The 13,961-nt window shown below is 42.4% G+C and overlaps 1 protein-coding gene across 2 annotated transcripts; it reads right to left on the bottom strand.

The window, feature by feature from the left end:
- Window positions 1-3,356: 3,356 nt before the first annotated feature.
- On the bottom strand, window positions 3,357-9,892 carry serpinh1b (serpin peptidase inhibitor, clade H (heat shock protein 47), member 1b). 2 transcript variants are annotated; one of them, XM_061218197.1, is made up of 6 exons: window positions 9,766-9,868; window positions 8,882-8,921; window positions 7,272-7,894; window positions 6,801-6,899; window positions 5,675-5,907; window positions 3,357-4,563 (listed from the first exon to the last, which is right to left on the bottom strand). In XM_061218197.1, the coding sequence occupies exons 3-6, from the start codon at window positions 7,858-7,860 to the stop codon at window positions 4,261-4,263; spliced, it is 1,224 nt and encodes a 407-aa protein (XP_061074181.1). In that variant the 5' UTR covers window positions 7,861-7,894; window positions 8,882-8,921; window positions 9,766-9,868; the 3' UTR covers window positions 3,357-4,260. The 2 variants fall into 2 exon arrangements, with proteins under 2 accessions (XP_061074181.1, XP_061074180.1); XM_061218196.1 differs by lacking the exon at window positions 8,882-8,921 and having other exon boundaries at window positions 9,766-9,892.
- Between the last annotated feature and the right edge of the window lie 4,069 nt (window positions 9,893-13,961).

Below are 13,961 nucleotides of genomic sequence, written 5' to 3'. Positions count from 1 at the left end.
CTCATGGACCGCTCCAACTGAACCCCTGCTCTGAGCTCATGGACCGCTCCGACTGAACCCCCGCTTTGAGCTCATGGACCGCTCCAACCAGACCCCCCTCTTAGCTTTAATTTAATTATTAATTCTTTATTTTCATTTCACTGATTTTACATTGACGTTATTTATTTTACTTGTTTTTTTTAATGAATACTATTGTTTTTATTAGTGATATTTTCCTGATGTGATTTATTATTGATGTTTTACTATTTTTATTGTTTTTTATATGTAGCACTTTGTATTGCAATCATGCATGAAAGGCATTATGAATGAATGAATAAATAAATAAATAAATATCAATAATTTACTTGAAAAGCTTGTTTTAATTTTTCCACAGATAAACATGATTTATAAATCACATCTTTATCACAAAAATGAATGACACTTATAAAATGACATTGTTAACTGTCATCTAGCAGAGGTGAATGGCAGCCATATGTACATTATATTGTTTGGAAATGAGATGAAGATAATATACAGTGGGCTCCAGAATTATTGGCACCCCTGACTGTTATACCTTTAAAGAAATGAACAATATAAACTCAAAGTAGCAACATGTGAAGAGTACTGTGCTTTATTTGTATCCATTTTTCAATGGAATCAATGAAAATCATACATTTCATTAAAAAATTAATTTTACCAAAATAAAGGTTTCATATTTATTGGCACCTCTGGTTTATTTCTTGGTGCATCAACCTCTTGCAAGGATAACAGCAAGGAGTCTTTTCCTGTAATACTTGACAAGATTAAGGAACACATTTGGAGGGATTTTGTACCATTCCTCTGAAGATCCTTCACATTTGTGGGTTTGTGTTTATCAACTGCCGTCTTCAGTTCAGCCTACAGGTTATCAGTTGGATTGAGGTCCAGTGCCAAGGTCGGCCATTACAGAACATTGAATTTGTTGTCACTGAACCACTTCTGTGCGGATATTGTGGTATGATTTGGATAATTGTCTTGATGGAAAATCCACCTACAGCCAAGACTCTGGCAGAGGCAACCACATTTTCAAACAAAGTTACCTGATACTTGGTGGAATCCATTAAACCATTCATCTTAACCAGTGCCCCTGGATCTCAGCCCAAAAACCAGCACTGACCCACTAGCATATGTCACCGTGGGTATGAGGTGCCTTTCCTATTATGCGTCTCTGTTTCAATGGCAAAAATACAGATACTGTATCTGAACTAAACATTAAACGTTGATCTCATCTGACCACAGCACTGTCAGGACCAATGAACCACCAGGAAATTCGTCGAATAGATGCTTTCATTCAGAGCCAGGCAGGACCAAAGGCCAGTCTGATAAGGTACAGAGGGTAATCCAGAAATCACAATCCAAAAGGCCAGTCAGGAATCAAGAATTCAGCAATGGCAGATAAAAACCAACTCAGAATCAGAATCCAACAGGTGAAGGTAAGGGAACACAAAACAGGTTGAACGTTGGAGAGTAAGAGACAAGCACATTACAATCTGGCAAAAAACTGATGAAACACAGGTATACATACACAGGTATACATACACAGGTAAATAAACTTTCAGCGCATATACATACAGTGTACACAAAAGTTACACCAAGATACAAAACAATTATCCAAACGTCTTATATTTTAATAGTTTAGCACTGAATATCTAAATTTCTAGATCAAGGATCACCCTATAACTTCTTTTAGTTATTGGGTTTTTAACTTCTCTATATTTGTGCATAAACTTGATGTCAACTTTTGTACAGATATGGACAGTTAATGAATTTCCATATGCGTTTTCACAAAACTGCGCTCAGATTTCTTCAAATGTCCACAAAACTCTTTAAATACAAAACATCTGCATATCTTTTTGTCCAGACACATGAATGGTCAGAAAAGCATATTTTTCGATTAAAACAGATTTTTTGATACAAAATGTAAAGAAAATTAAGCTTCACTTGTGTTTTATTCACATACTATATGTTTTTATAAAGCTCTCCAAAGTGTTCAAAAAGCTCTCCGAAAAAGGATTACTCAACCTGACGCTTTCTAACAAATTAGCATTTGACATTTTAAATGGAACTTTATTTGGAAAAAAAGGTTAACCAGAGCTTTGTTAGCCTCAGGTTTACATCTATAGCAAATCCAAATCCTGTAATTACGCACATCTGTGTAGTCATTCTGCTGTGTGAACGCAGTGATACTATCTATCGCCTGAATATGACACATGCCTTGTTGGAAAGGGTAGGAAACCCCATACAAGAAGCATGCCATGTTTTACAGTAGTTCGCCACTGAAATGATCTAGCAATAGATTTCTGCAACAATAAGAAGTAGTTCAAGATGGCATTTGCTGTTCCAGCAAAAATATAATTTTCTCAAAAATGGCTGAACGGATTATGAAATACACTTCAAGTTAGTCAGAAAACAGTGGGATATTTGGTTCCATAAATATGTCAGTATCAAATAATTGGCAAAATAAACTTGAATTTTTACCAAACTGGAAATATGTCGGCTGGACGTAGAATAAAAGTGAGCTAAGAAAAAAACAATGCATGTATTCATGCAACTTCTGAATTGTATATTTTTTGATGTAGATAAATGGTATCAAGGATTGTTAGTATATGTCTTTTATTGTCTGAGTCTGTGATGAGGTGAGAGTTGTAAACTGTGAGTGTGGCGAGGGGGATCCTGCTGTTTTATTGCCCTGATAAGAGGCTGATAAGAATCACTCACAAGAACTGCTGTTCTTGTGAGTGGAGAGTATTTTTAACAATCGGGCATCTCCGTTTTGCGTTTTACGCAAAAATAACATCAACAACTGAACACAAGGGGGTACAGTGGATGGGGTTAACAACTACTGCTGTAGGAATGTATCTATCATCAATTTGGAACCTACTACCAATATCTCTGTCTTATCTGAACTCAATAAGAGGACATTTTTGTCATCCAAGCCTTGACGTCTTTAAGACAGGCCACTAATTTGGCTAGCTGGACAGCTTCACCTGGCTTACAAGATATGTGAAGTTCAATATCACCTGAATAGCAATGGTAGTTAACACCATGGCTGAGCATGTACAGAAAAAAGAGGAAAGGACCAAAAACAGATCCTTGTGGTACTCCAACGTTCACCCAGGGAATCTCTAATACTCTAAACTCTGAATACTTTCTGTTTCTGTTAACAATATACAATTCATGATATCAAATGTGATTAAATTTTAGGAAATGTGAAATTGGTCTAAACGCTACTGGCCTCTCTTCATAATTCAATAGTTTATTGCCGTGCTGGAAGAGAATTTCGACTTCAAAACAACCTCTGCATTAACAACTGACAATTCAAAGAACAAGTGAAACGATGCCTTTGAAAAATATTTTATTGAAAAAACAGAAGCAAATTTAACTATTTTGCATAAAAACTCAACTTAGAAACATGACCTGACATGGCATGGAGACATGGAGAATAATAGATTCAGTTGTACACTCAATACGGACATAGCCTTCTGTGCGAGGCTGGCTAGTGCAGTACAGCCCTTTCAGTACAGGGGTGTTGCAGGCAAAACCAAACGTGAAAGAGAAGGGAATGTATTTAGTGAGGGGTTGGGTGGCGATCTGATGTGAATGGTAGCAGCATGTATGCTTGCAAGACACTTGTGTATAAATCGTTTGACTTTAAACATTAAAGATATTTCTGTAAAACACACACCTATTTCACAAACCACCATGGATGTTCATTAAAAAACCTAATAACCAAACCATTGCATCACCCAGACCCCTGAAAAAAACTATGACCTCAGAATTAGGCAAACATTTGTGAGATCATACTTAATATAAGCATGTTGTCAGTCATGTGATCTGCCATTCAATGGTGAAAACAAGGCACTTGATGGTCATTTTGTACTGACTATGTCTTGCTAGTAAATTGCTTCTTCCCTCTTTGGAATTCAGAAAACATTTCTGTGGTATTTTATTTTCTGAACCCATCACATTTAAGACAATAATTTACTCCCTGCTGTAAATAAATGTGATTCTAGAATTGTGCCCCTTTAACAGATAATCCAGCTATCCACAGTTTGCCTTTTGGAATGTGCTCCTGTGCCACTCCAGTCACACACACAAACTAAAGCCAGCCCAGCAAAATGTTCAGTATAAATATAACACCCACATAGTACATTTCATCCTTGGTGTGGACTCATAAACACAAAAGGTATATTTCTATGCTTTAATCTGAACATTTCACTGTGTGACTTCGCCCGCCGTCGACTATAACTCATCGCGCATCTTATCGCCCTTGGGCCGCATGAGCCTTCCGATGAAGAGGATGGAGTTGGTTTTGTTGTCCTTCACCAGGAAGATGAAGGGGTGGTCAGCATAGAAGAGCTTGGGGTTCTTCAGCTTCTCAGAGCCGAAGACGCTGGTGTCGAACGGGTTTCCCTCAGTGTCCCACTCCAGGGCAGAGGCGTGGAAGACGTTAGACAGGTAAAGGTCCTTTTTACCTGAGATGTTGGACAGGTCCGCCTTGGTCTTATCCACAGCCTCGGTTAGGCCCAGATCCGCAAGGTGTTTCTGAAAGAACCAACCGGATTGCTTGCTTTTGTTGGCAATAAATCAATGACATATCATCTGGATTTCACTCCGGACCTTTCTGTTGTAAAGGGGCTTCAGCATTAGGTTGTACATCCTAAATATAACATAACAACACACAGCATTCAGGTGCTCACCTTGCAGACTCATCAACTGAAGTCCTGAACCTAATTCTCCAACGACAGAGATGTTTATGTGAGTTAACTACAGGCTGTAGGTTTTAAAGCTGATTAACTGGGTCCTGCAAGGTAATCCACCTGTCAGCGGTGAGCCCTGACCCTGACTCTCCTGCGACCTGTGGACCTTGGATATTAGAGAGTTCTGGTTCTGGTTCTGAGCCCACTCTTTTGCAGCACACACAGATCTTTTCAGATGTTCACTTGTAGTTTACGATTTTTTTACCTGACATATGCCTGATTTAGTGTCGTATGATGAAAATGAAGCACTTTAAATTGAAAGTGTAGGAGGACACTTTTGTTCAGAGTCGCGCACCTGTAGAATTGTGTTAAGTTGCAGACACAGTCATACTTTGTTGCACAGCGTTGATTGGGCAGCCAGATGGAACACTAAAGTCCATTGAAAGGGATAGGCTACGCCAAGCTCCGCTGTGTTTTCAAAAATGTAAACATCAGCTGTTGGGCATCTTGTTACCATAGAGACAACAGCAGACTTTCCCCGAAGTATAAATGCAGAAATGTGCGACACTTTCATTTCGGTCATACGGTTCTTGTTGCGGGGGTTGTGCGACGAGTATGAATCAGGCTTTACACTTGTACACTGCCCTTTCCGGTGATCACCTGCACGTAATGAGACTAGCACACAGGGCGGGCTCCTCACCTGCAGGTAATGAGTGGGACTAGCACACCTGCAGGTAATGAGTGGGACTAGCACACCTGCAGGTAATGAGTGGGACTAGCACACCTGCAGGTAATGAGTGGGACTAGCACACCTGCAGGTAATGAGTGGGACTAGCACACCTGCAGGTAATGAGTGGGACTAGCACACCTGCAGGTAATGAGTGAGACTAGCACACCTGCAGGTAATGAGTGGGACTAGCGTAGCGGCTGGTTGCTCACGCGGAGCGGCTCCTCACCTGCAGGTTGTGGCTGACCTCCATGCTGACCTTGGGCAGAGACACGGCCACCGCCCTCTCCTCCATCTTGCCCAGCCAGTCGTCCAGCTGCTTGCGTGTCAGCAGCTTCTCCAGGCGGTCCAGGGCCTCCACGTGGTAGGGCATGATGAAGATCATGGTGGACTTCTTGTGGGCCAGGGGCATGCTGAGCACATACAGGTTGTTTGTGGTGTCCTCGTGGAACTGGAACAGACCTGCAGGAACGAGGGAAAGGACATTTTCACTCAGGCTGTCCAAAACTCCAAAAAAGGCTCAAATGAGTCACTGCGTTTTCTTAGCATAAGGAACACTTAGCTCAAACATCAACCAGCAATCATAACTACAGCATCTACTAATGTGATCTGCCCACTGAGACTAAATGTAACGGTGGGGTAAAGCAAAGTGTTGAAAAGAGCAACATGGTGGTTGAACATGACACTTGCCAGTTGTCTTTAGGCAACAATAGAACAAATGTTCATCATTTTTTTATTATTCAATCATTTAAATGTGTTTTAAAACTTATTCTTCTCAATCTAAATTTCCCAACAATTGACAGACCATGCCCCGACTTTCCACACATTGTTGCTTGTTACAATAGGTAGCTCCATGATACACGCTCATCTTGGAAGAGTGAATTTTCACAAGCTAGCTAACTTAGTACATCAACAATCAATAGCTAAGGTAAGGACACTGACTTATCCAATAATAATTTTTGCTAGCTAGCTAGCCAAGTTAAAATGAAAGCACAACTATAACGTCCATATAAAATCAAGCTAACTAGCTAACGTTATCAATAATGTCACCTCATCAAAGCAAATAATTTAAGTGAACCTAACATAAGTAAAATATATGCATTGTCTTGCCTATAGGCCAGCGGCGCAAACTATGGGTCACAAGTTATAGGGGAGGGATAAGGGGAGTCTGGTCTGGTCCATTGTCTCTATGTTACTCCTTTAAATACATTGATATAAAATACAGAATCCCTCTTATGAGCTGTTGGAGTTGGGGTGGGGGAGAGACTTGAGATTTCCTCATGCATTTTTGTTTAAAATATTATTCCTTGCTATTATTCTATAAGCTTTTGAATGATGTCACTGAGGACACTCACCTGTACGGTGCATCATGGGAACGGAAACAGTGAAGGACCGGGTCACGAGGAAGCCTCGGTTGTCCACCATCTTGTGGTGAAACTTCTGGTCCCAGTGAGCTGTGAGGATTGGAATGTAATGTTAATATGGAGATACCCCATTTCCTTTGAACACAACATGAAAGAGGTTTTTCTGATCCACGCAACAGAATAATATGTCCCCTGAAACAATCCCTGGTCTAGAGTTCGAGTATCACAAGCCTTACATCATATAGCGTAGAGCGCTACAAGTAATTTAGAACTTTGCAGAAAGTGAGATATGAGATATTATCCATCATATCAAAAGCACAAGGGGACTTCAAGCAATGCTGTGAAGTCATAGCTGGATGTTATGTTGCACAACCATTTCCACAGCTACACGGGTGTGACCAAACCCCTCCCTCTACCCGCCCCAGCGGCGTAACCCAAAATAACTGGAGAGGATTTACTCACGTTTGAAGAACATGGCGTTGACGATCATAGCGCCGTCGGTCTTGTCCACGTCCTTGGTGACCTCGGGCAGCTTCCCGTCGGTGGACTTGGACGCCCACTCGTTGATGGACTTGACGGCGCTGCGCTTGTCACGGAAGTTGATCTTGGAGTGCTCGTAGTTGTAGTGCTTCTTGCTGCGCTTCACAAAGTCTTCGGCGAAGTTGACGGAGCTGGGCCCGTACAGGCGGCCGCTGATCTTCCAGGTGACGTTGCGGGCGGTGGAGTTGCTGACCTCGGTCAGCAGCTCGGCCAGGCCGGAGTGCAGGTGCTCGTCTTTGACCGCCCCGGCGCTGAGCACGGTCTTCACCTGCGAGGCTGTGGAGGCCTTGCCCCCCAGGGCCACTAGGCCCAGCGACGAGGCCACCACCACGGGGGAGATGAGGATGTTCTCCAGGTCCTTCTCCTTGGCTATGTTCTGGTAGAGGTTGAACGCCAGGTTGGCGCTGTTGTCTGCGAGGGTGGCAGCATGGCTGCTCAGCTTCTTCTCCACCCCGGCTGCCGATCCCAATGCTGCCAGCAGGCAGAGAGCTGCCATCTTTATCACCCACATTCTTTCGGGAATGAACGCAAATCAAGATGGAGATCTGGTAGTATGAAGGACAAACACAGAACAGAGAAAAAGAGAGAGAAGTTCTTTAATCTGCCCTTCCGGCTGTAAATTTTGCACAGTGTTAATTTCTTAATAATTGCTGCTTTTGGCAAGGGTATTCTTTTTTAAATCCTTAAATTCCTTACTATACACTTCAAAACAAAGATCTTGAAGCGTTTCCTCCCCAAATGCTCTGGGTTTAGAGAGATAGCTTTTGTAGCATTTCTACTTGAAAGCGCAGTGCTTTGCGGACTTCCTGCCCTGTGTATATTTAGCTGCCTGAAAGGGAGCCCTGAGTGTAATTACAGGCTGCGAGTCTGGCCTGGGTGCAGGGGGAGGAGCCAGTGGAGAGCAGATGTTTTAACCAAGAGCCACGTCAACCGCTGGAGCACACCCAAGCCATGCAGAGGCCAAACGGCTAAACCAAAAATGAGTTACTATATTTAAAAATGTTTCTGCTTAGGAGAGGATATTTTACCCCAATACTCAAATTCAGAACCACATTCAGTTTAGAAACACTGAGAAAGTTAGTTTTTTTTTTTATGTAAGTCAACAGTATGAGCACATAAAACAATCACTAAAACGTGTTTGAAGCATGAACCCATTTACAAAGCATATTGAGAAGAGTGCTATTACTTTCCTCGTTTTATATACGACGTGTATTGAAAATAAGTATCAATGGATCATTTAAATTGAAAACCCCAGTTATTGTTCTACACATAATTTGGTACTATTGTGTGGTTATTGACATTTAAACAAGCTTCCCAGCTCATAGCCAAAACAAAGATACGGCTGAATATCACACAGCCTGGAGCCACGAGTCGTCCAAGCCTGACTGATTCTATCAGTCCACCTCAGACTGAACCGTGCAAACCGTGCCTCTGTCCTCCCAGCTTACAGCAAAATACAAAATTCAGCTACGACTGTTTACAGACGTGTTTCTTTTTCTGTCATTTATAGTATTCTCAGCTTCATGGGATACCTGTTAAGGTTTTCATAGTGATGTGAAGGTGATTTTCATTCTGAAAGACAAGAGGTGCATAGAGTAATCTCCACAGAGCAAGATGCAAAATATATAACTGTCAACGTTGCTTGAGAAACTAACGGGTAATAAAGGCTTCCTTAGTGCCCCCATGACTGTCTTCATGCTTCTGAAGCCATATTTAGAGACAGTTAATGTTCAAAAGTGCCACATCGAGGAAACATGCACGTCTGCAGAGGGATGCACAAGCAGTTCTGATTGGCCAGAAATAAATTGATGGGAAACTTTTGTCCAATAAGCACTGCCACAGTGGCTAAGGGCCTGAATTCCAGAGGGAGAGAGAGAGCTCTGATTTCAGAAACCACTCCCTCAACTGAAAAGCAAGACATACAGCACTGTGTATGCAGTCTTTTCTATTGTCGGGTCAAACGCAGTGAAAGTTTTGTCCATACTTTCAGATAAAGGCATTTGCTTAGAGGTGTTGAAGAAAGAAAAGGAAAAAAGGCATTGCAATTCTCGGTTCTCGGAATGACCGTTAGACAAGGCAAAGCAGTTAGGATAAGTAGAGTAAACATCTCGGAGAGGTTTGGGTCACTGCTCTGACCCAGACTATCATGCAGCACGCTGAGAGTGACAAGAATAGACACACAATGAACCCGGACAAGGCAACACGATGAGTATAATGCATGTGGGATAGTTTGGACAGCTTCTGCTGCCACAAGAGTATGCCTTTTAGACTAAACATATGCATGCATTTCTGTATTAGCCGGCAAATTCCCACTCGCTATATTTAGATCTTGATCCAAGCACCATGTCGTGACCATTTAGAGGCTTTATGGAGGTGCCGCCTGGCCAGCCCGGCTGGCTGCAGTAGTTGCTCTTACCTTACTGACTTTTCCGCAGAGCCTCCAGAAGCTTCCGTCAGGTTATCTGTCTAGTCGATTCACAGCACAGCCGACTTTCTCCTCAGCTATATACCAGGCAAAAGAAACTTCTGGAAGTTGGGAAGAGAATATTAAAATGAGGAAGACTGGGATCGAGGCTGACCACTCCCCCCCCCCACCCACCCCCTGGATTCCCACAGCTAGGCCTTCCCTTCTCTCCACAGGGTCCCAAAGCCTGTGAACCACAGAATCACTCCCGGTTCTGAAAACTGCCTGTGAACCACAGAATCACTCCCGGTTCTGAAAACTGCCTGTGAACCACAGAATCACTCCCGGTTCTGAAAACTGCCTGTGAACCACAGAATCACTCCCGGTTCTGAAAACTGCCTGTGAACCACAGAATCACTCCCGGTTCAGCGGTGCTACCTGTGGATGTGTTCTGCTGGCTGGAGCGGAGCGCTGCCAGTCCCAGGCAGACAGGGATCTAGATACAGGATACGGAGATGCAGCGCATACACGGCCGTACTGAATCTACATCTACATCTGCCTGGGTCTGACAACGCTCAGTTGGCAACTCTAACCGTATGCTGATGAAATACCAAACTTTGATCTGGGAATTGAAAATAATTATTTGTATGAAAGGAACATTTTTGCACTTTGTAGTAGGCTGTAGGTTTCTTTCCAGAGAGTTCTGTGTGGTTTTGCCCCCCCCTTCCCCTCCCCTCTCCCCCACCTCTCCCTGTGCCACGTCTCAGCCTCAGAGCTGCACGGCTGGCGGGCTGATCCCAGACCAGTCTGGGGCAGGACGTGATGCAGCCGCACAGCGCAGTACACATCCCCAGGACTTCCTGTGGTCTCCTGCGTCGCGCTTCTGTTATCTGCATTATAAAAAACATGTTATGGCATCGCTGATGAGCAGCAAAACACAATGTAGCACTTCCTATGCTGTTATCACATATCTCTCTAACAGTCTCCACCTTCCCCATATTCCTGAATTAAATGAAAAATGCATTGGTAGGGCACACTACCTGCTCACTAATAAAATAAAATAATATCAAATATTTCATTGAGAGCTTGAGACTCTTTCTCCATTGTCAAAATGGCCTGTCTTCAATCTTTCCAGTTAGGCCATATTATGGAGTCTGCCAGGGTCAGTACACTGCAGCAGCATGCATGATAGGCGGGTGAGACGCAGTATTACTAGTATGAGATGCAGAGCTTAAGTGAAGGGCAAAGTTTGTGGAATGTAATTTCTACTAAAAAAGAAAACATTAACAAACACACACACACAGGACTTGTTAAACAAGGCCAGGAAATTCGCAAAGTGAAGCCCAGGCACAGGAAGTTTAAAGGAAGTTTCTATTATGTGACTTAAAGGTGGGGAACCGATCGCCGCTGACACGTAACGAACGCGAACGTCTTACTGAAAGTGTTGGGGGTGGGGATGATAATTCGTCAAGTAGAGGAAGGGACGCCAGCAGTGGCAGAGAAGTCCCCCCAGTCCACACTGTAGGCTTTTCTTTGTTCAGTTATTCTGCGCCTCAACGAGTTTACACCATAGTGACACTGCTGCCGAGCCACATTATGTTAAAATTCCGTTTTGTTTGGCTGTATTTTACTTGTGCTCTGGATCTTTTGACATTTTTAGCAGATGCATACAGTGCCTCTTGCATTTATATAATATGAAAATGATATTATTGCAAATATTATATGTCTTGCGACAAAATGCAATATCATACAAAGGGAACCCGAGTAAACACGAAACACATGTCACGTATTTAATGAAAAAATGTGTCAAACACCCACGTTATCCCTGTGAAAAAGTATTCGCCCCCGTAAGATGAATAACGGCTCCACCTTAAGCGGCAATAAGTGCAACTAAACGCTTCCTATAATTTGCTACCAGTCTTTCAGATCGCTGTGTCGGGATTTTATCCCACTATTCTTTGCACAACGAGTCTAGTTTAATTCAGACAAACTGGCAGGTCTTCGAGTATGAACTGCTAATTTCAGTTCGTCTAATTACATCTCTATTAGCTTCAAGTTAAGACATGGGGGCAAATATTTTTTCACTGCACTGTATTGATATCTAGCTGCGGTAACGTCAGCTAATTTAACGACTGAACAGACAATCGACGTACTGTAAACACATAATTAAATCAATTTTATTTCGTTGCGATAAACACTGCTGTGTGTTTGATTTGTGTGACAATCGACTGGATGGATTAAAATGCTCTCGCTTTTTGATGTTCGTGTGCTTTATTTTAGCTTAGATAAAATATCTAATGGGCATCCATGCAAAGTCTTTTACCGCAAGTGCTGCAATTATAGCAACATTAGTCTCCCGGGGATACGCGGATTCACAAGGAAGGTAAAAGTGGGACGCTAGTGATCCACTGTGAATAGGGAAGACCGGGTCACAAACTAACTGATGTTGAAACATGGGGATTTAGCATAGTTGCTTTTGCGCGAGAATGATGGGTTTGTTTTCAGTTGTGTATTATTATATGTATTATAGCAACCTGTTTCTCATTTGAGCGGCAGGACGATTTGAAAACTTCATCAAGAGCTATTAACAAATCCGTGTTTTAGCCACATGAAAGTGATGTCTTTTCGACAAAGTATTTTTTGATTAACTGATGATGTGTGGACGCCACAGACTCCAAATATATGTCATCTAAATCACTGTCTTGTCGGTTATAAGACAGTACACTTTTGACACGTCACTAGCAAACAGACTGCGAGCCATGCTGGAATACAACTGTAGGGGAAACCAAATGTCGTGTCTAGGAAACGACACAACTAGCACAGCCGTTGGAATGTTGTGTTCCATTTAGCACGCGCTCTTATCCATTTCTCCCCAGATATTCATTATTCGGTTAGTACAGACAGAAGATAAAAGTGGGGCGCTCAAAATATAGACCATTTCTACAGGACAATTGTCAGATGAAAAATGTCAACGGTAATGTGGATAGATTCACCAAGTGATGATGGATTGGATTCACCAAGCATTGAGTAAAATGCAAAATTGAAACAAAGTATTTTTTTCTGTTTTCTGACATTTCGGACGCTGTCGAAACGTGCCACAGAGCTGTTTAAACTCGTAGTCGGGGCATGTTGGAACAGTTTCACTCCCGCTGCTTTCGACTGATTTGTAATCGTCAGGAATGTCCTAGAACTGTACTCATGGTCTATAGTCATAGCCTTAGAAGACCTGCATCTTCTTTCTGGGTGAAAACATTTGCTGTAATATGTATATATTTTAATCAAGTGAAAAACCCATTCCCTAAAAACTCCAACTTTAATAGCAAGAATTTAAAAAGAAATGCCTTAATACACAACCAGGTTAACGCAGAAATACTCTAGTTCTGTAGACGGCATTTAATTTCCATAGAAGGCGTGGAAGGAATGTGAAACGTGCTCAAACGTAGTTCGGTAATTTAGCATGATTTGATCTGTGTGTGCATCTCGGTCTTTCTCGCCTTGCCTTCGCGTGCTAGCAGAGGAATACTTTCCTGTCCCCTTCAGGCAAATACAAAAACAAGGTCTGATGCGAAACCAATCCCTTCCCCCACCATTCTCTACGCTTCCACTCCCACGCCCGAAGGCTGGATTTATCGCTCTGTGGTAAAGGCTGAGATTGCTCATCCGCATTAAAGCGTGCAGTGAAGGGACGGCTATGCAGAGATAAACCCCGCCCTGGGGACCTGCGCCCGTCAGCACAATCACGGTGGAGAGAGATGGCTCATAGCTGCGCAGCACACAGAAAACACGGAGTGCTTTTGAGGAGTGAGGTTACTGTGCAAAACGGAAAATCTTTTTAAGAATGGGCCAGAAGTGTGTTTTTAAGGAATATTGAAATATTTGAGCAGTGAGATCACCACACTGCTTTTCAGCGAGTCCCATTCCCTCATGGTCAGCAGTGGGGTTTGCTGTCTTTCGCAATGATAGGCTGTTGCAAAGCATTATGAAACAAAATGTCTCACATTTTCACTTTCTCGTTTTTTTCCTGTCTTTGTGTAAATGTATGTTTTCTGTGAAAGCTAACCTTTAAAATGAAATGGGGATAATTAACAAGACTGAAGGGAGCCTATTTGGCAAAATCACACCCAAACGTCACTACTATCATAATTTCCCCCTCAAGTCTCGTGTAACTGTACTATCAAGTATGTAGCCTAGTTAAATTAGGTTTCTCA

This window comes from Conger conger, chromosome 13, assembly GCF_963514075.1.
Source record: "Conger conger chromosome 13, fConCon1.1, whole genome shotgun sequence".
Classification (NCBI taxonomy): Eukaryota; Metazoa; Chordata; class Actinopteri; order Anguilliformes; family Congridae; genus Conger; species Conger conger.
This window is presented reverse-complemented; position numbering and strand designations above follow the sequence as displayed.